General features: G+C 43.1%; 2 protein-coding genes across 12 annotated transcripts in view; one reads left to right on the top strand and one right to left on the bottom strand.

The window, feature by feature from the left end:
* The window catches only part of camta1a (calmodulin binding transcription activator 1a), a 232,346-nt gene extending 215,469 nt beyond the window's left edge, over nt 1-16,877 (bottom strand). For 4 of the 11 annotated variants that reach the window (XM_055510029.1, XM_055510028.1, XM_055510026.1 and 1 more), the window contains exons 1-3: nt 16,600-16,876; nt 12,830-12,931; nt 5,042-5,145 (exon numbers count right to left, since the gene is read on the bottom strand). In XM_055510029.1, coding sequence (XP_055366004.1) covers nt 5,042-5,145; nt 12,830-12,931; nt 16,600-16,624 — 231 coding nt within the window. In that variant the 5' untranslated portion in view covers nt 16,625-16,876. Of the gene's footprint in view, nt 1-5,041; nt 5,146-12,829; nt 12,932-15,558; nt 16,366-16,599 lie in introns of those variants that run through there. The other 7 variants (XM_029157474.3, XM_029157475.3, XM_055510027.1 and 4 more) reach the window with 5 other exon arrangements.
* Nucleotides 16,878-18,170: 1,293 nt separating this feature from the next.
* On the top strand, nt 18,171-24,827 carry dnajc11a (DnaJ (Hsp40) homolog, subfamily C, member 11a). Its single transcript, XM_029157490.3, has 16 exons — nt 18,171-18,330; nt 19,464-19,593; nt 19,700-19,773; nt 20,465-20,566; nt 20,645-20,773; nt 21,297-21,419; nt 21,524-21,597; nt 21,675-21,864; nt 21,969-22,054; nt 22,281-22,397; nt 22,641-22,796; nt 22,918-22,987; nt 23,207-23,264; nt 23,614-23,756; nt 23,958-24,087; nt 24,298-24,827. Exons 1-16 carry the CDS (start codon nt 18,259-18,261, stop codon nt 24,321-24,323), a joined length of 1,680 nt encoding a protein of 559 aa, XP_029013323.1. The 5' UTR covers nt 18,171-18,258; the 3' UTR covers nt 24,324-24,827.
* Nucleotides 24,828-25,956: the final 1,129 nt, after the last annotated feature.

The raw sequence follows: 25,956 nt of genomic DNA, 5'->3' as shown, positions 1-25,956 counted from the left end.
AATTGTTTAAACTGTCAACTAATACAGCGCATTAATAGCCAGACGAGTTGTTTCAAGATCTGTCTGATTCATCTCAGCGCTGCCGATTATAATCAGAGCGGTATTTTACCTCCTACACTAACCGGTGTCTTTAGAGGAACACTGCTGTGAATCACAGAAAAGCTGGACGAGTGTAGCAAAGGAGATAAAACAGTGAACGGAAATTAGCGTGTGATTATTATGAGTCAAGGATGACCCCTCCATTATGCACATGTGAGATGCAAAGTCATTGCTGAGATGCTTTCATATTTTAAATGAAATATTTTTTTTCTAAAAATCAAAAAAAAAAAAGGAGTCATTACGATTTTCAAAGAACAGAAGATTAAAAAAATATTCATTTCCCTTCTGTATTTCTGTAATTATATCCAAGAGGATGTATTGTTGTGTGAAATCGTAACAGCAGGATTGTAGCTATCACAGTGGCGTGGAGCGGGTTAACAGAAATTATGTTTTAGTCAGAGATAAGGAGTGAATGATTACGCTGCCCAGCATCCAATTATGCTTGTCATTAAAGGGCCTATCTTACGCTGTTACCAACAGTCTCTCTGCGTTATCTGCTCTCGCCTTTAATTCCATTTGTTGTGGTTTTTGATCGCTTCCTCCCTGTCTATGACACCCGCTGCCCAGTGAGTCCACCGAGCGTTTCCCACCGGTGGTCCCGCGGATTCCTGACGACAGAGGCGTCAAATGGGCGGCGGAGGCCGGAACCCGTGCTCTCCCGTCCGCTCTGGTTCAGCGCCAGTTCAGGAGCTGGGTTCCCGTTAAATGCTGAGGGGGTCACAGTGTTAGGCCCAGTGTCCTCCCTCGGCTCAAGCTGCACGCCGTGCTCCTCGCCGCTCGCTGCTGTTTGAACGCTCACGCGCCCAAAATGGGAGACGTCCCTCCGTTGTGCGTGGTGCTGTCATTCAAACACTCTGCCCACAAGAGCGGGTACAGAAGTACATAGTTACGGGGCAAAGCAAATAGCAGGAAAGTTCAGGCTAAATCAAATCAACTCCTTTCTTTGACTGGTATTTTCCCAATAGATGCTGCGCTCGCTTTGAATCCAGTAATAACACAGTCTCAAAAGTGAACCAAAGAGCATGAAGTCCGTCTTGGAAATAGCACTGAGATTGCAATTCTCCACCACATCCTAAGTCCTGCAACCTTCATGCCAGCACAACCAAACATCAGGCCGACTCTGTTTGATCTTGAAAGGGATATAAGCTTAAAGCCCCTCCTGTGTGAGATGTCCTTCTTTTAAAAGATTCTAATCTCAACTGAAATGTCTGGCAAAATAGAGGTCACGGTGCCAGAGCGGCCGAGCAGACAACAGCCGCCGCCTGCAAAGCCTGAGAGGAATTCTGTGCAGATTTGCTGCCGCGCGTCTTGTTTGAGAAACCGCGGGTGCACAGACGGGGAAATGCAGACCTCATGGAAACGTCCCCGTTCTCCTGTGCAAAGTCACTGACTGTAGAGAGGCTCCGTCTCATCCTACCAGCTGACAGATCACATGAATGTCACCGATTGCTTTCAAAACGGTTATATTTTAATCACTACCTACTTTTGTGTTTTGTTTAGTATTTATCTATTAGCCTGCTTTTTCTCTGCTACAGCTGCTAAATAAATTCTGTCCTTCCCATTGATCATTTGAACGCTGACAGCGTATCTGCACCTTGTACACTACTCATAATTCAATGACATGGGAACTATTAAACTTTCTAAACTCCCATCTCTCCCCTTGAATTTTGATTTGATTGGTTCATCCAATTTTCCACTAAATGCTTGAAATGCATTCCTGCACACTCATAAGGGAACAATGAAACAGAAATGAATAGTTCTGCATTAGCTTCGCTCCACCTCTGCAGCAGCACCACAACCTCTACACATTCCCCTTAACAAAAAGGTTTCAAAACACAGGTTGTGTCCTCATTTCTGTTGAAACTAAAAGTAAAAGTAAACGTGTGACACGTGAACCTCTGTATTAATGAAAGTGAAACACAACTCTCCTGGATTTGAACAAGGTGCAAATATTATACAATTGCAAACAGCGGGTGGTGGAGAGGAACAAAACAAACGCAACATAAAGCATATGTGGAGCCTTCATCAGCTTTGGAGTCATGTCAGCAATGTAAAACATACAAAGGGTCCAAAAGATACGTAATAAGTTTGCTCCAGTGAAAGAAACTAATCATTTGAACTGGAGAGGAGTCATGCAAGTCAATAAAACAATTAGCATTTCGTTACCAAAGCCATTAAGCTTTTCCTAAATAAACTAATATTAAAATTCACATCTGATCTTTTTTTTACATTTGCTCTCACAATCAACTGATGATGAAGCATAACTAGTTGCAGATTAATTTACAGCCAGTAGTCTAATAGAGTCATAAAATAGTTATTATGTCTTTTCATATTCCATACATTTTTATGAACATGTGGACCTCTAATAAATCTGCTAGAGGATCCTGAATGTTCACTGCTGCATACATTTCACACATACACTAAAAGTTGTCAAACTGTCTGCTTCAGATATCTGCGCATAAGAAAAATAACCATGGTAAACTTTGTCACACAATAAATTCCCCTTTTGCTCAGGCGAACATTAGCAGCCTGAACCTACCAGACTACTAAGATTACATGAACGGAAGAAGTGGGAAATTAGTGCATTAAGCATGCTGAGCTAGTGCCAGAAATATGCACGGAATTGATGAGGTGTCACTTTCACTAAGAGTCACACAATTGCATGGACAAGAGCCTCTCTGATCCCTCCCTTCCTGCCCGTCTGCCACCACTGAGGCACAAACCCTCTGATTTGCATGGTCTGCACAAAAAAAAGGAAAGTCCTTGATTTTAGGAAAGGTTGCCACAGTCTGTTCAGTCCTGGAAAACACAATTTGTATTCATGCAACACCACTAGAAGCATTTTATTTCCAATACCCTATCAGGCTGCCACGCGCCCGATGAATAATCTGCATTCCAGTAACATTCAGTGAGTCGCTGGTTTTCCCCAAATGTGGCGGTTATGATTTAATTTGGTAATAAATGACAAGACATGCTAACAACTGTAGCCGACAGCATTTATCCGCCGCAAATGCTTAGACTTACATTTTGAGATCAATTTCAAAGCCGTGTTAATTAATTTAGACTGCTAGCAGCACAATGCAGGTCACACAGGGCAAACAAGTTACAACATCAAGCAATTAGAAACACACAAGCTTTATACATTATTCTCATAACTAGGGCAGTGTTAGCGAGATGGAGACAGCAATAATGTGGAATATAAGAGACCGTGAACATCCTCCGCTTTATCAGTCACCACTATATGTTTGTCTTCATCCATGTTTTTACCACAGATAAACAAAACCTTTCTACTCTTTGAAACATAACCACTACACACAGGGAGTATATTATAGTACTTGTGCTTAATAACGCACAACTGTACTGTACATCAATGACAGATTGTGTTTTTGAATATCCTGTTCCTTAGAAATGAGCCTGTCTGCTGCCTTATCATCTGGTTGTTTTTCAGTCAATTAACTTTCATCACTGCAGATGACTATATTTATATGGTCACAATTTGTTAATCAGACACACGGATGGCTGATTCTTGCATATTGGTTCTGAGATTTGTCAAGGAGAGCATTTAGATCTAATTAATAGCAGTTAGTATCTGCAAAGGAGAAACACCGGCGATTTATTTATCAACACTGGACAAGAAAGTGATAAATACATCAACTGGTCTCCTGAGAAAATGAGCAGGTTGGGATGTGAGCATCTGCTGAGGATGCTCATGCATGCAGTAAAATAATCCATCAAATCAATTAGCGTGTGTATAATTCAGTAAAATGTTTAGAAAATAAGGAAACCTCTTTTGAATCATTTACTAATTCTTCCTTTTTTGGGAGGGGCACGTTTATTGATGCGTTGTTTAATCCAGTCATTGCTCATGATTTTAGTAAACCTACACATTCCAGGACTTTATAGGATTTCAGCAGCAGTGACTAATGCAGCCTTTTACCCGGAGCCTTCAGTAGGTGCTTCCCTACAAAAACACCATAAACATCAACCACAACACATTTACCTTTAAGGAAATAATTTAGTGATTTCGAGTATTTTAGGATACTTGTCTTTCTGAAGAGAAACAAGACAAGCAAAACCACAGCAAAAAGCGCCTGTGATGTCTTACAAAAGCAAAGTGCTCCTTGAAGAGAGAGAATCTAAAGTGGTGCGTTATCTTCCCTAATGTGATGCAAATATGAAATGCGAGACACCTTGAGCTGTCACAGCATCAGTGTTAAACACTGTTTATGTTTCCGTCGAGAGCCTCTCATAACGCTTGCTAAATACAGCAGGAATGAAGTTTTCTGAATAACGCTCAATGTGCAATTGACATTAGCGTTCAATTTATGCCAAACTCCGAGCAGGATGAGCAGAGCTCTGGCAAATCCATTGTAAACATCAACTACGAGATGGGAGGTATTTTATAACTGTCTGGGTTTTAACTGAGGCTGGAGGGAGGGAATGGATTGTGTATTTTTTGTGGTTTATTCATATATTCATCCAGAGAACGAACTGTATCACAATCAAAGGTCAGGCTGTTTTCTGACTCGGGAAAAAGAATCTACAAGCAACTTTAGGTCAATATGAAAACAATCAACTTTATAGGCAGTTTACTTAAAGCATTTTAAAATGCGATGTGATGTATTTTAGAAGCAATACAAAATAATAGAGGCTTTAAATCCGTACTTAGGACTAATAACATCTATTAGTGGGTGTTGCTGTAACTGATAGCAATAATTAAAGAGGAAAACACAGGGTAATGAGTGAATTCGAATATATTCAAGGACATTAAACATGACATGTAGCTTATGTGAGCAGTTCAAGGAGCCACGACAGGACGCGGCGCTGTTTTAAAGGGGCCGTCCGCCAGACGAGCCGCTCCCTCAGGGGCCTCGACGGACGGGCGCCCTTGTAGAACGGCGGCTCGTGAGCAACGCGCTGTGGTAAGCAGCGGTGGCCTTACCTCATTAGTGTTCCACCGGTGTCTCTCCTTTGGCAGCGAGGTGCATTTTGGTAGACATTCAAGCAGCTTCTTGGGCAGGTATATTTTCAAATGTCCATGTTCATCTGCAACGGGGGAAAGACAAAGCAGAGTATTTAGCGCGTCGCGAGTTATCGACTGGCTCGTCTGCACCGGTTTCTATGCAACACAACCCCGACTGTAAAATATCAATCCCCGACTGAGTTAAGAAATTAATCTAAGAATAGAGTATTGCATACAGTACACTGTATTTCTTGCTTGGCTAAATTATTTTACTGTGAAATACATTCTATCAGGGGAGTTCACTGTCTACTTGTAAAGGCTGTGTCTATTCATTATTTAGACACAATAAACACCCTTGAGTGATTTTATAGTGTATGGGGATTTAGTATGGGAATCTACATGCTGCGAGCCAGACTATGCTACATTATTCAGGGAAATAATTACAATTTCCAGGCCCAATGCTTACATCATAATATATGTCGTTCAATCTATAATTTACATTTTACAATCAGCTCGCGAGCATTATAGAGGAGTGAGGCTTAAAGACGCCTTCATGCATGGGTGCATTCAAATGCTCATTTCATTCTGTTGCCTTCTTCATGCTCAAATATGCAGATTCCTTAAGCGTGAACAAATTACATTTGTTTAGGAGGAGAAAAACACGTTCAAATTATTATATCCTAAAGAACCCTATTATTTATCAGTGCACATTTAAAAGGCAATAATTTTAGTACTTTACATACAAAATGAGGATCTTTTCATTAGCGGTAACGTTACATGCAGAACACCTGTGTTTGAGAATAACGGCGGTGCAGCACAGGAGCCTGGAGAAAAACTACGGTTGTTGTTGAGACAAACAGATGCAATGCAAGACAATGCGGGTCCCTTCAAGCAGAGGGCGACTACATTACGTCGTTCCTTTGGCTCGACTCGTCTCGACTGCCAGGAAGGTTCAGGGGTTCCGTGTTCCCCGTCAGCACGGACCAACTTTTAATCTTTCATAAATCCTGCATTCCTATTGCGTCCGCAAGTAAATTGGCCCAATTAGAAGCAGAATCCACTTAGTGTTTGAGAAACAGAGCCTGTTCAGGGTGTGAGCTGAATGCAGGCAATCCAAACCACCGTATTCACCTGTAATGCAGTTTAGTGCCAAAATAAATTGAAACTAAGAAAGAAATATCATAAACAGAGCAATATTTTCCAAACTTTTGAAAGTTTCAGTTAAGATACTTAAAGTTAAAGGAGACTATTGATCCTGGACGCAGCTGAAATCAGCGATTTACTGGGGAGAACGGCTAAACTAAAGCAAAATCTAACAGAAATAAAGCAAAGAAGAGCTTAAATATAGGAACATAACAGGAGTGCTGTGCTGTATGTGGCCTGCTATATGTGCTACTATTGTCACAGCTGGTCCGTAGAGACGGTGCTGGCGTGAAGCCTCTGGGCGTAACTCGTACGGCAGAGCATCATTGCTCCCAGAGCAGTGCAGGGGTGGATGTGCGCTCTCCATCTGTACAGTATGTGGATGTCGCTTTACGTGAGCCGCGCAGGTATCCGTAATCATTCGCGATGCCCAATTAAGAATCACATACAGCATCTGCTTCCAGGCGCCACGAGAGCAGTTCCACTGTCAGAACAAGGAAACACGCTGCAACTGAACGATCAAATGGTACGGGAGAAAAAAAAAAAAAAAAAAAGGACACGTTCCTCTTTTGTCATTGGGTTCTAATAAACGGCACCAGGCCCAAAGCTGCGTTTGCTTCAATGCGGACGGTTTGCTGTCGTTTACTAGGAGGGTCGGGATCTGCAGAGGCCTTCGCTGACGCTTCCTCACACAGCTACAACGCGGGTCAGTGCAGTGCATTGGACGCCCCCCCCCCGTCCCACAACGCGCGCTGTGAAGATCTGCTCTTTGTACCCGACAGACAGCAGAGGCAGCAGATACATATGGCGGGTCTGTCTCGGCGCAGATCATTCAGAATTCAATGCTGCCCTCTGGCACGCGCTCCTGTGACACCATCATCGCCAGACAGAGCTGGATCGGAATACGTCTGGAGTGCGCCGAGGATTCTCTCCGCGAGGGAGCCGGGACAGAAACGTACCGTAGGAGGATATGTCTGCTCGGGCTGCCAGCAGGCGAAAGCACACGGCGCCGAGGATCTTGACCGACGCGATGAAATGCTCGTCTCTCACTTGGTTTTAATCATTTCACGACTTTCTAATTACACTGGTCATTGCACAACGTGTTTTCGTGCGGGGTATTGTTGGCTCTACAACTCTCTCCGCCGCGGGCCCATGAATTATGCAAAGCACATCCTAGCTCAGTAGGCTGCACACATGAAAGGGGGACACAACTGCAACATCACTGCGTTTCACTTAGAAATGCCGGCGTTGTGTTCGCGAGCTAACAACCCCCTAAGTAACAGAGGAGTCCACGAAGGCCCGGCACCAGTGACAAGCGTTAACCCGGTTCCTTGGTCACTTAGGCGAGCGTGGATCAGGGTGGATGAGATGTGTTTCACTTGCTAAAAAGTAGCCAAGACAAGCGAGAACCAATACGATTGCGATACAACAGAGAACTGTATCCTCAGGGAACGTGCCAACTATCTGTCCGCTGATTTTAAATGAGCCAAACGCAGCATTGTCGCCACACACACCTGTGGAGGTGAGCTCCTGGTGTTTGCAGCATGTATGTATGTGTGTGTTCATATGTCTGCTGTCATTTAGTCACTATTCGCTGATGAGTGAATAGTGAAACAAGCACGGTCCAATCTGTTCATCCAGCTCAGATCCACATGACAGGATTTCTTTAAAGAACAGAACAACTACTGTCACGTTCCATGCTGTTAAATAAAGCATGTGTTTTAGAAGTGGGCCTTTTTCAGATTCTCTGCGCTGGTCTTCTCTGACTTAAGAGTCCTTGTCTGACGCGGGAGAGGCCCCGTTTTTACACAACAACGTTTTTATGCCGGACTCTCAAAGCACTAAACTCCACGCAACTGTTGATGTTGACAACTGCTGAGCTTTCTCTTCTGCGCCATTATGCTCTCATAACTCCAAAATGTTTTGTTCTTGCAGCTGCTATTTATCCACACTAATAATATTTCAGCTGCCGGGCTGCGAGTCTTCGGCCCGCTCCGCCAGACATCTCCACAGATGTGAAGGAGGAACTGGGAGTGTTGCAACAAAGTGTTGCTCACTAATTAAAGACCCGTCCACGGCGGCACTGATATCCACATATAGTTTGTGCATCAGCTGAAAACAACCCACAGGGGAACGGACTAGATGCCAGATTTGGACTACAGACAAGCACGTCCTAATAAAATTATCTGATTTGATCAGAGCATAAACAACAAATTACCCACAAAATCCTGGCTTTGGAGACGTAAGTGTGGCTAACTGATCAAAGCCTGAAGGGATTCTAATTCTCTGCATTTCCCGTACAGCCCCCCGTGAGGTTTAATACTTATTCTGAAGCCTAAATGACTGCTTGTACGTTAGCCAGGGAAGGCGCACACAGAAAACTACTATTTGGTTGTAAAACACTGGAGTGCAAGACAGGGCGATACCAGAGCTTGTTACATGAGAGCGTGTGCGGAGCTGAGCTGGCACACTGGAGCCAATTACATCCTGGGTCCTGATGAGCGAGCTCGCACGGAGGAAAGGCTAAACGGAGAGCGGAGCACTTCCCTGCACAGAGGCTACAGGTCCGACGCGTTCCAGACACCGGCCACCGGCGCAAGCCCCTTCGCAATTTACATCACCCTCTGTCAAAGAGCTATAAATAAATATATTTCTGCTGCTGATGTTTGGATTACCCACTGATCCTGGCTGCTAAGCAAACAAACGGGCCAAATTTAAGGGTATCTGTCACGCTGGCTTGCTCCAGCCCCGCCCTGGAGACAAGAGTGAGGGTCATGGGACTGGAAAGGCTGACAAAAACAAATCTTTAATCAATATCCAAGCCCTGAACGCAAAACCCTGTCTCCTCCGTCTCTGTCTCGCAGCACTCTGGGACTGACAGTTTTTCTTTTTAATCTGTGCCCACATTGTGGAGAAATTGCAAGCTAATGTTTTTGCTATAGATCACTCAACAAATTGCTGCTGGTGGTGCATATCCAAAGTAGCAGTTTGAATGCAAACATTTTCCACAACAGTTTAGTAGCTAATATGGCTTAAGGACGCGAAAAGCAGCTGAACGGTATCTGTTCTTTTCTAGCTCCTATAGAAATGTAGATCACAGGCCAACAAAGTGTGGGTGCACATCAGTGCCTTGTTAAGCTGAGTTAGGCCTGTGACAGTGTCTCTTATTAGTAGGTTGGACGGCAGCAGTCCATTAGGCCACTAGAAATGCCCCTATAGACTACAAATGAAGCTGCCTTTAACTGGTTAAAAACATTAAACCACCAGAAACAAAATCTAATCTCTCATGTTCTGTAGCCAAGCAACCAGCCACTGAAGGTAGATAACAAAAAGAATGACCTGTTTTGCATTTTTTTCCTAACATCGAGCCTATTTTAACTCAATTGCCAACAGTGAATCTTCCAAAAGACAAAATAAGCAGCGCTGTTTCACCTGGTGACGCACGCACATCTGTGACACCAGCAATTATGTTTGATCCAAAACCTTATGTTTGAAGAAGCAACAGATATTTTGTCACAGTCAGAGGGATGGGGGGGGGTTGTCTAGCATCACTTATTATTGGCATCATTATACTTGCATCAGTAAAGAAAGAAAGAGGCACCAACTTTCAGCGTGAACACAATATTTGCATGCACGCAAAAAACACAAAAACGAGGCACGGAGGAGGAAAATGTAAGGCGCAGGTAACATTAATTCCCAGCATGCACATAAAAATATTAGACACCCCACTTTCAGGCAGTCTCTACACCATGCACAATGATGTGTGTAAAAATATATTTGGTGAAAGGCAGAGGAATGATAAAAAAATATGACAAGTATCTAAATTGAAATAAACCCACGATTGGAGTGTGTGGGATGTGTCATGCTGCACGCATAATGACCGGCGCTATAGGAGGAAGCATGTCAAACCGCTCCAAAGACAGAGTGGACCCAAAGCTCGGACCAAAGGCAAAGGTGCAGTGACAGGTTAACATGCTGAACGCAATTACGGCAGGTTGGCAGCAGGTGAAAATGTAAAGCAGAGGCACAGCCTACGCGGGAGCAGTGGTCAGCTGGAGACTCGCTGTCCTGTAACGGTGGATTAAATCAGACTGGGTGTGAGGCGTGACAGACGGGGGATGGTGGGGTTACCCTGTAAAAGTAATGGAATCTGGCCCGTGTGGACTTCGCTTTAACAAACCAGCCTTTGAGGCAACTTAAGCCCCAACTCTATCACTACCGCCATTAATGATTTGTGACGCCCAGGTTCATATTTTCCGACGTTTTTTTCTATTTGCAGCCTTCAACGCGCTTCAAATCAGAACCTCTCGACGCCTGAATCACAGAATATGATCACGCCTTCAACGTCTATAGCATTTTGCATTGATTTTTACATCGTATCTGCAATAAAGCCGGGATGTTCCTGGCCACTAGTGATGAGAGCACTTGATCAGACCAACGTCTTCTTCGGGGAAATCCGCAGCTGAGCTCGCTACAACGGGACAATTTAAGCTGTGTTAAATTTCCTTGGCAGTAATAACGTTGATTGGCCGACGGTCCAGGGGCTCGTGATGGGGACGTGAAGAGGAGTCAACTTAAAGCGGCCACGCCGTCGCGTAGGAGGAGGAAGATAATTATCATCATCCTTCGGCCAATAGCCTGTTTACAGACAGTGAAACTAGCCGCCCACAAGCGGAGAGAGTCTGCTGCTGCTACTTTACAGGGAAACTGCACGGAGAAACACATTACATTGATTGTAGAGACAGATTCTCCTGTAGGCTGAGTGTTTGACTTGCAACACACACAACAGCTGTTGGAAAAGAGGGACGGGTGTGTTTTGTTGTTGTTTTCTTGACAGCGAGAGCCTCGCTGCCAGTGAGAGGTCTGAGTTACAGCGAATCTCACTGGATCCTTTTACTTATGCAACACCTGCATTGTCTACATTCCCTTCATCAGCCAAACCCCGGCCGCGCTACGGCAGCGCGGGGTTCTGATAAAACACCCTAATGAGGGAAGGCTGAGAGTCAAACAGCTGAGGAAAAAAAAAAAAAAAAGAGACGAGGCCTATTACTGGAAGCTCAACAAACATGCACACATGGTTAACTACCTGCAACAAACTGAAAATGACTCTTTATGTGTTCTGGGCGCTCGCTAAGCTCACCCATCCATAAAAATCCCATCTCAAGGAGAGCAGAGGTGAGGTCTCTCTCCCACACTCCCTCTCCTGCTCCAGTTCGCTTCCCTCTCCTCCCGTGGCGCTCGCACGCACGCACGCACGCACGCACGCACGCACGCACGCACGCACCCTTCTTTTTCTGTTTCATAACCACGCTCACAATTACTCAGACGATTACGCAGATCAATGGTTTACCTGCCTGTTCGAGCTGCCGCGTTCTGCTACAGAGTGTCCTGGTGAGGCGGGACAAAAAAAAAAAAAAAAAAAAAAAACCTCCGGGCTGAACGCATTAAACAAGGTGTCTGACACGGGTGCGGATACTGTAATACCATGCAATAACATGAGGGGAAAGAGCAAGACTGGCAAAACGTATCGTCAGTCACAGCTGTCACACATGAAGGGGAGCCCAAAAGTCTATCAACAATGTCCCTGTTACAGTCTGCGCCCTTGTTTCATAGAGCTGCACAGCCAGTCCCCTGCTATTAAATCCCTTCGAATATTCTCTGGTGAAAAATACCCAAATGTTTGGTGAGGCGGAGCAAGAGGGAACAAGAGGTTGGGGTGATATCAGACTCTCCATTTGGAAATGACAATACATGAGTTAATTACTGCGTCTCCAGTCTGGATCAACAGGGTCTTCCAGCAGCGCGGAGACTGGTGTATTCATTAACAGTGAAGGGCCTTCTCTGTGCTAAGAAACAACCTACTTCACAGAGGGCAGTTCCTTCAATGGGTAAAGACAAAGGCAAAGAAGTCTGACGCATCCTCTGAGGAGGAGCGAAGGGAAAATCACCCACAAATAAAATCCAGACTTTGGCCTACATTTCTGATGGATTTGTTTGGGTTGTGAGAGAAAACAGCACTTGCGCGCACACTTGTAAGCGCACTGGAGCAATTCCCACAGACGCTGTTTTTATAAGTCATAAAAACCTCAGCTATGTTGCTGTGTTGTCCTTGTTCGTTGCCTCTGGTCTACAGTTCACGCTGAGCACAAATGTAATGAGGGTGAGACGAGAACCGAGATTGAAGGAGGGGATCGTAGAATAATAATCCTCAGTAATACATAAATACTAGATTTTTTTTTTTTTCATGTATCAAACGCAGCACTGAGAGAAGCGGTGAAAAGGCGAGTACATGTACAGGGCTATAATTGATGGCTCAAAGTGTAAGCTTTCTCTCCGAGGGTCTGCTCAGGTCCTGATCCCCTGGCCTCAACCTGAAACAATCACTCTTAGTTAACGACAACACTTCAGCTATTGACAGCTTGATCCCGTAAAGCAGACACTTCAATCAACAGAGCAGCCAGAGGGGTGTTGTGTTGGAGAAGAATTAAAAAAAAAAAAAACGAAGAAGGGGGCATGGGGACGGATGAAATTAAGAAGTAAATAGATGAATCAATGAATGAATAATAGATTGGCCAGAAAGTGGCCACTTTGAGCAGCAATGCAGTATTAATAACCAACTCTTACTGTTCATCTCTGTGTCATCACTGATACTCTTAGGTGGACCATGGCCAGCATAACACACTCCTGATCTGTACATTCGATCCGGATTACGAACTTTCTTCAGTCCTTCAGGAGGCAAAGAGAAAAGTAGAGAAAATCGAGGAACAGAAGCATCTCGCAGCCTGTGGTGACTAAGCAAACTGCCCATGCAAGCAATATCAACACAAGCCAGACAGTATATTGAAATACATGTATAACACATAAGAGCTGTAGCAAAATATGATACTTGAGATTAGAATAACAACATGAATGACAATAAATCACAGTGGGTTTGTCTGCTGTCTATTGAAAACAATAAAACTCGCTATAAAGTGAATTATTTTGCCCCTAAAAAAATTGACAGTAATAAGGCTTGCTGCAGCTCTGGCCTAGTTTAATACGGGTCAATAACACTCCCTATTGCATCAGTGGTAAACTGGATGAGTCAATACAATCAATCAGTAGAGACAGTGCAAAGCAGTCAGTAAAGGTCTATTACAGGCGGGCATTAGGAATGATACGTCTCAGCAACCACAGACCAGACCTGGGTCCCATCCATCCACACCTCACTGATTCAATTAAAAGCCTGGGAAAAAAAAAAAAAAAAAAGATGTAGAGCCTGATTCAACACAAAACCCGGAGAGCGAGCCGTCCGACATCACTAGAAGGTTAAATTCATCCTTCTTTACAAAACAGCGGAGAAATATTTGTACCACTGCTGCACAAGCACTTTTGTAAGTTAATGGCTGACTGCGTGCTTACTTGATGTTTTGCTGCCGCTTCACCCTGAACTTTGAGTGAAGCGGTAACATCGTGAAATGTTTTAAACTGCACCCGCTTGAAAATGGGAGAGAATTCTTTCCGAAGACCGCCTTTCAAAAACGCAGCCTTTGTGCTTGAATATCTGTGTTGTCACGAGCGCTCAAACTGCTTTTGACTGACGCCGCTTTGTGACCCACCTGTGTTAGCGTTACAGCATGTGCCAGTAAAGTTGTATTTAACCAAATCTCACAGGCGAGTGACAGTTTCAGGATCCAACGTCATAGTGGCAGAAAGACGAGATTTGACTTCGCTACAGTGTCATTGTTTCTTTTAAGTCATGGAGGTGTGCGTTATGCTGCCAAAAAGTGCTCCTGCCTCTTGCAGTGCAGTATTTGTGCGTCTCTGCTGGTGGAGATTTCAGAAACCACTGGCTGTAGTTCTATCCAGAGCAGTCTGAGCGTAAGACGCATCAGCCGGGTCTTTTCATTGCCCTCCAGGCCTTGTACTTAAAGTAGCAGGCCCACACTGCTTTTTTATGAGTGTGAAGAAAAAAACACCCCCAGGGGCCCTGACAATCATTTAGACTAGAGAGAAATACCCCGGGATGTAAACATTACACCACTGAGTGAGACTGGGTCATGGCCTCTGGGTTTAACACAAGATGTAACCCTCAATTGTTATGGGCCATCATAGAACCTGACAAACAACGAAGAGAGATCCCCGCCGCCCGCATGCCACAAGGACAAAAGGTTAAAGAAACCCGGGCTCAGCGGCGCGGCGGTCCGGCGCTTGTGACCGCGCCGTGCAAAACTGTAACTGTAACACGTGGAAAAAGCACGTTCACTATTAATAAAGAGCAGGAGAGGACGCTCTGCATGACAGCTCTGTGTTGAAGCTTCAAGGGGCCAGGTTTGCAAGATGACATGCCATTTACACAAAGTTATGAAGCTCTCTCTCTCTCTCTACATATACATATATATAAATATATATATATGCTCCCCTTCCTCCTCCTCCTCCTCCTTCTTCCACTGACCGGCCTCACAGGAACACTGAAAATAACTTAACCTGCTCAGCAGAGCGACTTTCATGTAAGGGTTTTCAGTGGGAGCTCACAGTGTTTAGGAGGAAACGAGACAAACAACTGCAACCCATTCGTTAGGTTCGCCTATGCAGATGAATACGTTCGGACTATACACCACAGTGAAGTCATTACTATCGTAAAACCAGATGTCTTCATTTTTTGTCATAGCCAGGGAGAGATCCCTCAAATGGGGAGTCTGCTACTGTGGCTCAATAGCACCCCCTGGTGGCACTCTGCCTAGCGGTTGGCACACTGACATCCAAACCATTCAAATCCCACTGTATTATCTTCCCCTGTCACATGGACTGAGGTAATTTGTTTACACTCATTTGAAACATTAAAGTAATTCCCCGTCAAAAGAATTAGTGTTTGAGGCTACTAACACCGGACTTTGACGGTCGGCAGCAAAACATTATGAAAAGCTCCAAAACAGCCTGATGATTTATGTATAATCTTTCCTAAATTATAGGCAGCTTTACAGTGGAGGACTCGCTTGCTTTCGTGTCACGGTCATTATAAATCCATAAATACAAAAAAGAATTTCCACACACAGTGGCCCATGAATGCACTCGTTTCTACCCATCAAAAAGTTAAAGTTACGTTTGATAGCATCACAGAAAGACAAGAGGAGCTGACTTTGACTGGAAGGATTTACATGAATACGAGCAGCAGAATATAATTAAACATGCACATAAGGTTAAAGAGTTCAAGTAAACTTTTACTTTCATATTGTATCATCTGAATATTTCATCCTTGCGAAGCAGAAAACAGAGACTGTGCAACACTCCAGTCCAGGTCAAATACTTTCAACAGCATAAAAAAGGAACCCTTTTTAAAAGTGAAGTCATGTATCATCCATTTAATTACTCACCCAACATTTCCATGGGTCTACCTGAATGACAACACACTTCCTATGCATATGCTCCGAACCAGCCTAAAAAAATCTATCCTTAAAAAAAAAAGAAAACAAGCCTAACGCGTTTCATTTGAAGTTAGCGAGCCGTAAGAAATAAGCTGAGCGATTTAAAAGAAGTCATCATTTCGCCTTATGTGTAAAGTAGCGTAATAGGCAGGCTGCTGGAAATCCTACTCTCCATCCTCCTCCCTGTTTCCTCCGGTGTGATGGCATTTCATTTCAAGTGCGATGGGGCTTTGCAAGCGAAGCGTGCATTATAATGTTGTGATGCCCGCGTTTCCACGCAAATACAGGCCAGGAAGTCGCCTATTAATTGGAATGTGGAGAACACGGCGCTCGCCCGTTTAAAAATACATCTCCCCTGACTCGTAAACAATATTCGCTGAATGGCCAAGAAAATCCTCGCGCTTCGGGCGAGAACTGAACGACCCCGAGACGGAGAAAACTACACTCGCACGTTTTTTTGTTTTTTTTTTTAAATGTACGTGTCTGAATATTCATCTGGTTTGAAGCGAGCAGCAAAGCGGGGCTGCGGACGAGCGCCCGACTGGCGGATAAACTAACGTTAACGCGAGCGAGTCGCTTTTTAAAGCTGGGTAATGAGGGAAGAAGTTAGTCGACGCCGATGACACGTTGCCATTAACTTAGCCGTGTTGTTAACTACTTGAAATGCTCGCGTTTTGACGAGGGCGTCGGAGGCGAATCAACGCCGAACGCGGTGCTCGGCCACGCTGCCCGTCCGTCCCCGTGGTTTAAATGTGGGCTACGGTGGGAATAGTAGCTGGCTAGAATGCAAGCTAATATTAGCTGGCTAGGTGATGTCTCCACGTTTTAGCTTCCTATTCGGAGGGGGGGGGGAAGCGGAGCCGTTTTCTGCCGAGAAAAAACCTCCACTTTCTCGTCGCGCGGGTCTCGTCGGCGCGCGGAGTTGCGACTGTTCTACGAAATCACAACAGCGGTCATACTAGTAAATTAATCCCATTATATTTCTCTTACCTTCCGGCTTGTTTTCGGCAGCCATTTCCCCTTCACGCGCAACATCCTCCTCCTCCTCACGACCGTGGGTACCACGCGCGTGCACGGCGAGGACAGCACGAGGAGGGACCGGAGGAGCAAGCGGAGAGTCGGTCCGACCGAGGCGAACTTACCATTGGCTGTGAGATGGTGACTGACAGAGAGGCTCCGGGATGAAAAACACGTCTCCCCTCACCTTGGCAGCCCCACCAGCGCTTTGTGTTTTTTATTTTATTTTATTTTTTTTTTTCGTGTGTGTGTGTGTGTGTGTGTGTGTGTGTGTGTGTGTGTGTGTGTGTGTGTGTGTGTGTGTGCTTTCAACGGTTCACTCAAAACAGCTCAGAGCCGCTGCAGATCTGGCGGTCGTTAAAAGATTAAAAAGAAAGAACAAATTGTTCAGTTCGCATGGATAAGCATTCAACTATTAATTAAAAGCAATGCGATTATGAAGATTCCTGCTAAAGTTGTTAAACACGCTAATTCCTTACTGAAAAAACTTATTATGAACCGGCTATTATTAATGGTCCTTGATGTTTTTTAACATTTAAGTTACTTCGTGTTATTATCAGTATTGGTGTTATACATAGTCCTTGGATGAACAAAACATTCGCAGGCGTCTACTGATGGTCTGTCAATCAAGAGTCCAGATGTCAGTTTGTGCTGGGAAGTCTGTGGACTATAGTCTGTACCCTTGTAGACGTGTCGCGCCGATTTCAGATAGCGGCACCATGATAGAAGCCTGCGGAAATGGTGATCCTTCATCTCATTCGACCGCAGGGGCGAAGTCTGCTCAAACGGATGCGATGCACACGTTTCAAAATCAGCTGCACGATTCCATTTACTCCAATAATGTCTATCATCATGGCACCGTTGCATATGTGTGACGATTGCATGACTGCGTTAAACGACCACAGGCAATCTAGTTACAGATGACTGTGCTTAATAGCGTATGGCACATGCGTCAGCTACAACACGTGGGGACATCCTCCTCCCTGTATTCACAGGCTGGTGGCCGCCGGTGCTGAAATGCAGGGTCTGGATGGAAGTGGTGCTGAAAGGACAGCTCCTCCGTTGCCTGCTCCTCCGTGTAAACGCAACACTTTGCTGTTTATGCAAAGGAAGTAATAATGAACTAATGAGGGACATAATGTAGCGAAGTGATTTTCTCACCCGCTGCCTTAAGAGCCCCTAAGTGGATACGATACAGACAAGATGCGTTTGAAATTATGCATGTAAGCAATTTTCATATCCTTACATATGAAATGTATATTAAATTCTGTTTTTTCTAAAAATTTGAAAGGTTTAAGAACCTAGATATAGTCACCTTTTGTTTATAATAAATAAATAAATCGTACTTGATAAATGCGAAGTAAATAAATGGAAATGATGGCTGGGAAAGTACCACTCTGTGATTTACTTTCGAAATATGTCTCGCACTATACCACATGTCTCACAATTCTCCGTCAAATCCACTATAACTTTACACAGTTGTGAATTAAATTTATAAATGAAACCTTACGCGCTGTGAACAAGCCTATGAAGAGAACTGTAGTATTTATCGTTCATCCCCAACACAAGAGGGCGCTAGATACGTGTTTGAGCGGTGTTAATGACACGAGGAAGGGATGACCGGGTGTAAACATGGCGTCTTCCTTGGACGAGGATGAGATCTGCAGCGATGACTATTATTCCCTGCTAAATGTCAGGAGAGAGGTACAGTGTGCATGTTTGAGTTTACTAAATATATGTGCGAGTGTGTTTAGCAGGTACCCCGTCAGGTTTATCCTGCTGATATTTAATGGTTACGCGTATAATGTGATTAAACGTTAGCTATGTAGCTAGCTTGTGACCCTCGACATTGATTTCTGTGCTGGGACTCGTGGGTTGGATAGTTTACAAGACACACAACAGATTAAAGTGTTACGACATTACAGACAGGCGTAGTCTGATAACAACGCAACACGCATAGGCGCCTTTTACGAATGTCATGTGGGATCTCACATTATCTACAAAGATTAGTGAACAGTGCTAACAACAGCTGCTAATGCTGCAACAGCATAAAAATAGTGAAAGTTCATTCTTATGTGAGTTTTGCAAGTTTGGACTTTAAGCCGTTGATTGTTACAATTCGACGACGTAAATAAAGTTCTATGAAGAAAAATAACAACTGACTTTAATACTGTTCAAAAAACAATATGGACATGTTTTCAAAAAATAGCAAATAAAATATGTTACATTAATTACAGACTGAGTCTATGGTGCTGATTGTGTGTGCTCCTGCTTACCAGTGATTTACCATTTTTACTGCAGCAACCAATCAGGGAGAAGAAGGCTTGGATCAGTGGGTAGTACATTATATTCAAGACGGAAGTTGTGTTAAAATAAAGGCAGACATGTTTTCACTAAAATGTTGGTATTCCCCAAATTCTTAGTTATGCTTTAAATTGCCTGACAACCTCTCAAAAGTAAAAAAATTAATACTTAAATTTGATAAAATAATGAAAGCTAACACCAGATCATGAAAAAATATAAAAACTTATGTTGATTGACTAAACAAAAAAAAGACAGATAATCATTGTTAGTGCATTAAAAAAGTTGAAACAACAATAAAAAAATTGTTAATCTTTAATAACTGTACTTCAGACTGTGTTTTACAAAAAACATCTTAACTCTGCAAAACATTACATCAGGACTGATTGACTTAATGGAGCTCAAATATGTGTTTAGTAAGCTTTGTATGAATTGTTAGTATCTTTAACTGTAGTATTTACTGTGTCTTGGATGTTATTGGTGACGTTCTTCTACCAATTGTGTTAAGTGTTTGTTTGGTTTTTTTTGTATTTTAGGCAACACAGGAGGAGCTGAAGGCGGCTTACAGGCGACTATGCATGCTGTACCATCCAGACAAACACAGAGACCCTGAACTGAAGCGACAAGCAGAACAGCTTTTTAACCTTGTACATGAAGCGTATGAAGGTTAGAAAAAAAAGCTGGTCTCGCACACAAAGCTGATGCAACTATCAACATGATGATATGGTGAGATGTTTAATTTAATACTTGTGATGCTGTGTTTCTTTTTTAGTGCTCAGTGACCCACAAGCACGTGCTATCTATGACATCTATGGCAAAAGGGGACTTGATGTTGAGGGATGGGAGGTAAGTTAATTGGGTAGTAGCCAAAAACAAAAATAAGAGCTATTGTATTAATTGTCAGTTGTTAATTAATCAAGTAAAAAATGCTTCCTAGAAGTCTAGAAACCCTGCATTGTTCACTCAGCTGTATACTTGAATTCTCATTTTTGCTGAAAGTTCAACCATCAACCCTGTGTCTCATGCACTCATGCTGTCACTAGTGTGTTTCAGCATGGGGATAGCATTAGCATGTGATGAGCAGAGCCTGCTGTTCACAAGACTCAGTGCCTGGAGTTCTGCCTTGTGTTACCACACTAGAGTATCTTTCCCCTCATGCTCCCACAATCTAAAGGCATGTTGTTAGAAGTCGAAACAGGCTGCGGCCACTTTATAATTACTCGATTTGAGACCTCATTTTGAGTCACAGCGAAACACATTAATTTGTAAAGAGATATAGATATGGCCTATGCTTTTACTTTGTCATTGTGAATTATTGTGTGCAGATTTCTTGGCAATCTCTAATTTCTGCAATCTCAAATTGTGCAATGCAGTAAAAACTAAATCACAAGAAAGAACGTCATCACGACAGTTTTGACATTTACTTTGAGCAGAGCTTCATCCTTATGAGACCAGTGGAGTGGAGTTCTGAACTTCACAACTAGAACTGTCACCTCATACATTTTTCAAACTACAGTATGATGAATCCTTCTTTCAGGTGGTGGAAAGGAAGAGAACACCCGCAGAGATTCGAGAAGAGTACGAGCGTCTCCAGAAGGAACGAGAGGAGAGAAGGCTTCAGCAAAGGACCAACCCAAAGGTAGCTTCAGACATAAGATCCAACCATCAAGCATGTGGCCGCGTTTCTTTACATAATGCTTGAATCTGTTGTTTCCAGGGAACGATTAGTGTAGGAATTGATGCCACGGACCTCTTTGACCGTTATGAGGAGGACTACGAGGATATGGTTGGAGGGGGAATCCCACATGTGGAAATTAACAAGATGCACATATCCCAGTCAATAGAGGTGATGTACTCATTGTGCATGATTTCATCAACCCCCAACATCTGGGACCTTTCTTTAATATTATTTTTTTTATTATTATTGTTGGGGAGCTGAGGATGCTAGCCAGCACAGATGCTGTGTTTTGCATCATTTATGGGTACATGCACTAGTTTGGCCACAGAGAACATTTCCACTGTCTCTCAGCCCATTTTAACATTTCTGGGTGTTATCCATAGAAAGCTTCTGTAGATTTCTGTCTTTACTCTATTCAAAAGGTTCTAAATTGTAGATGGTTAAAAGCCGCTGAATGCTCGATGTATACTTTGTCTTTCTCTTGTTAGAGGTTAAAGTAAACTGACAAGTCACTGTTTTAGTTTGAAAGGCATTTATGAAATCATTCCAACTTTTTAACTTTAATCATGAAAGGTTGATTATAATTAAATTATTGAGTCCAGTTTTAATGGAAATTGGATTAAGACACCTCTGTCAAATCTATGACAGTTGTGAAGACAGACGTTTCAGAGTGTTATGTGTTCTACTGCAGGCTCCACTTACCTCAAGAGACACAGCCATTTTGTCTGGCTCATTGTCAACCCACAATGGAAATGGAGGTGGCACTATCAACTTGGCCTTGAGAAGAGTCACCTCAGCTAAGGGGTGGGGAGAGGTACGTTCCTACCAAGCTCTCATTTTAAATGGAAACTATAAATTGCACAGCCTCACTGCCTCTGCCAGGTTAAGATGTTATGTGTTGTCTGTGTGTATTAACAGGTAGAGTTAGGAGCCGGTGACACACATGGACCTGTCTTTGGATTGAAGATGTTTCGAAACCTGACGACTCGTTTGTAGGTTTAGAAGTGAAAAAGAAAATATGAGTACACTGTGTTTTTGCTGCATCATAAACAGCTCTGTTTTTTGCCAGCTTTGTGACAGCTCAGTGCGGGCTCCAGTTTTCATCTCGAGGTGTGCGTCCTGGGCTTACCACAGTACTGGCCCGTCACCTGGACAAGAACACTATGGGCTACCTGCAGTGGCGGTGGGGGATCCAGTCCTCAATGAACACCAGCATAGTCAGAGACACTAAGAGCAGCCATTTCACCTTCGCAATGCAGGTTAGCCAGAAGCCATATTTTACTTTGGTGTTTGCCAAGACTCTATATAAACCGTTGTTGTCAGTGCTCTTGCCAAAATGATCAATTAGTCTTTGTGTCTGCAGCTTGGCATCCCTCACACATTTATGATGATGAGCTACCAGTACAAGTTCCAGGATGACGACCAGACAAAGATTAAGGGCTCAGTAAAGTATGTTGTCAAAGTGCAATATGAGTTGTTAGGAGAAGGTAATCATGTTAAGATCCCTGCTGTAGGTGCTAATGCAATTTAAGTGTAAATCTGTTCATATAGTGAATCACATTTCGGTGCATTAGGCTATGCATGATTTGTCATTTTTATGCAAGAACTGACAGATCGAATTTAAGGAAACGTTGGCTGCAGGTGGAGAGATTATCACCACATCTTTGTGTTGCAGATCCGGTTTCTTTGGGACCGTGGTAGAGTACGGTGCAGAGAGGAAGATCAGCCGCCACAGTGTCCTGGGGGCCACTGTCAGCTTGGGCGTGCCACAAGGTGTCTCCCTAAAGATCAAGTGAGTTCATGTTCATTCAATACATCAAGACAAAACTGCAAACACAATTTAGACATATCAAACCATACCACTGTCCGGTCTGTCATAAAGTCTGGCTGTGTGTGTTTTGATGAAAGGCACAGAGGATTATTAACTCATATTCTTTGGACAAAAGCACCCACAAAGATTACATAGCTGGTCGGTTTTATCAGCCAGTTAGTGGTCGTTTAAATTTTACTAATGTAATAAACTCTCTGTCCGCAGGCTAAACAGAGCCAGTCAGACTTACTTCTTCCCGATTCACCTGACCGACCAACTCCTGCCTAGTGCTGTGTTTTATGCCACAGTTGGACCACTGGTTTTCTACCTCGTCATCCAGCGGCTCATTATCCGGCCCTATGTGCAGGCCCAGAAGGAGGAGTAAGAAACCTTTGCTTTACGTTTCTCAATTCATGCCGTCATTGAAGAAGCGCCACATGTATTATTATGGCCAGATTTAATGAGCTCATTTTATTTCTCCATTTATCTCCTTACTCAACAGAGACTTGGAGAAGCAGCGGGAGAGCTCGGCTTCTAATATAGCAAAGAAGAAGCAGGAGGCAGAGGCTGCTGTGAGTGTTTTAGACTTACATTTAGCTGAGCTGCCAATCCTGCATTGTGCTTCAGTGTTGGGTGCAGGAACCGCATGTGGCTGTCGAGAAATTACAAGACCACTGAAAGTCAGATCAATGGGCAGAGAAGGGATTAGATAAGATGCAATGCCTTAGTGAAATTCATTACTATAATCCATCTGATGGAAAATCTCATTTCTCTCTGTTGCGTCTTTACAGGTCTTGCTTATGCAGGAGTCTGTGCGCAGGATTATTGAAGCTGAGGAGTCTAGAATGGGTAAGAAGAGTAATGTTTAAGGGATGAGATTATTTTGGGAATATTTAGGCAGGTTTTGAAACTTTGAAATGAACTTTGTTGAAAGTGCCAAGCATAGTCACTTCCTTCATGGTCATCATCATCAAATATTGGCCACCTTTTTTAATCAGCCCTTTCGATTGATGAGTAAATTAAAAAAACTTTAAACAAATTGTATAATTCTCCACCTGAGAGGATTTATAACACCTGTTATCAAGACAAAGTGTTGGAGCCAATCACATTTGAACAAAATTAGTCTCAAAATGTTATTCTTTCTTTCTTTGTATTAATTTATTATTTATTACAATACCATTTTATCTCCCTGTATCAGGTCTCATCATCCTCAATGCTTGGTACGGCAAGTTCGTTACAGACAACAGTCGAAAACACGAAAGGGCGAAGGTCATCGATGTGACGGTACCGCTGCAGTGTCTGGTGAAAGACTCAAAACTCATTCTTACTGAGGCCACAAAAGTAAGTCAGTTAAAAAAAAACTATATATATATATATATATATACCAAGTCTATACTATACCCTTGGTTTCTCAGCTGGAAGGCATTATTATAATATTATTATTTAGTATTTAAATCACCTTCATATTGTGTGTAATGTATAAACAATTCCTGCATAGTGACTCATTCTGTTAGTGGTACATCACTGCTGCTGTCGTTTCAGTCAGGACTCCCTGGCTTCTACGACCCCTGTGTGGGGGAGGAGAAGAGCCTGAAGGTGCTGTATCAGTTCCGAGGAGTCATGCATCAAGTGTTGTCAGGAGACACGGAGCCACTCAGGATACCAAAGCAGTGTAAGTCCCTTGTTCTGCTGCGCAGCACAATGACTCCATCTCCACGGGATGCGTTGTCTCACCTGCCCCTCCGGTGTTTAATGCCACACTTGCTTCAGTATTTTATTTGTACTTTGACAACATGTGACAGTATGTTACCTGCCTCCTTCATGTGCCCGTCATCAGCAGGGGAAGTGTAATCTGAATGTTTTGTCCTTGTTTCTTGTGCAGCTCACAGGATTGACGCTGACACATAGAAGCTCCTTCACTGACCAAAGGACTCATCTCTCAGCTGTTTGACAGAAGACAGAGAAACACGTTTTAGACCCAACATGGATTAAAATCCCTGTTACTCAGATATTGTGCATTTACCTTTTGTCTTTATATTGCTTTAACTTGCAGAAGGGAGCAAAAGCATCACAGACTGGATTGATTATAATTCAGTATCCATGGACAAGGTTGTGGCCTGCTTGAAATTCTAATGTGACACCTAAATCAATGGCTACCATCTCACGCGCCAGGTCTACTCGTCTCCTTGGTATCCATTCATTTTGGACTGAGTTGTAATTTATGATGAAGTTCCACGTACTGTACTGTACACAAACTGCAGTGCCTGTGTGATTGAAGTCATGAATGCACCTCTGTTTATTTGCCATGGTATTAAAATGAGTCTCTCTGATGCTGTTTAACATGTAGGTACTTGATCAATATTAAAAAAAACATAATTTTTGTTGGATGGTAGTAAAAGGAAATATTTATGATGCACATGCCCATATTTCCATTCTTCACTTGTCAACTTGCCATAAATAGAAATGGTTAAACTGGATGCAACACAAACAAAGTACCGGTTTCACTCCAATGAAAATGCAGCCCTGCCTTTTTAAGAATCGTAGTTACATCAGACAGATGGAATATTACTCCAACTACTTCAGTTTTTTTGCATTTAAACATTTCACTGTGTTGTTGTTGTTGTTGTGGACAGATCAAACATATTTTACATGGTATTCAGCTGCAGTCTTTAATCATTAGAGTGGACTTTGATTCCTGAGTAAAGTTTTCCAACTAATCAAATCAGGTGATTAGTAGAATCTTTATCAGTTACAAACAGAATGAGGACTGTGGAGGCTGCTGCCATAGTGATGATGTTGAGGACCAACTAATAAAAGACAAAAACACGAGTCAACAACTTGATGTGGAAGACTCAGCCTGTCAGCTGGTTTGAACCCAGGGATTAATGAAGTGTGCAAAAGCATTGTTCTCTCTATCACACACTAAGTGTATATGTTTAAAGCTTTTCACATATATTCATTTTCATAAGAATAGTTATGCAACAGTTCGAAAGAAACAGACTTGACTGACCTGTCAATGAGTGGTCAACAGTAGCAGCCCTCAACAAGCAGTTTATGCAACTTTTATATTATGTCTGATAAAACGTGCTGTTTTCTGCAGAGTGTGTAGGAAGCTAATGGATCGAAAGAAGGAAGGTTACAGCACGACATGGATTAGTTCCAGCCGGACATCAAATTATCTGATGAGTGAGAACAACTCATGAAGTCCTTTTACCTGCGTATTCTATTAGGGATGTGGATAACTGCAGTTTCTGGTGTGCTCTTGGCCTCTGTCTAACGTCCGTTTACTTATGTAGGGATTCAACAAGAACAGATCGAGCAATAGGGAACAATAAGTGATGGCGTGAACACACGTCAGTGTATACGCTGATGCAATGAAATTACCAGCAGCTGTGTGGACATCTGTCCAGCTGTGGACACTCATTCAATGCCTGCTTCCTCTCCTCTTGTTTTGCATAATAGGTACACAATCACCTCTACATATTTATCTACACATAATGTTGCAAATAACAAATTCCCGCACGACTGGTGATGGTGAATA

Source organism: Betta splendens, chromosome 7 (genome assembly GCF_900634795.4).
Source record: "Betta splendens chromosome 7, fBetSpl5.4, whole genome shotgun sequence".
NCBI lineage: Eukaryota > Metazoa > Chordata > Actinopteri > Anabantiformes > Osphronemidae > Betta > Betta splendens.
This window is presented reverse-complemented; position numbering and strand designations above follow the sequence as displayed.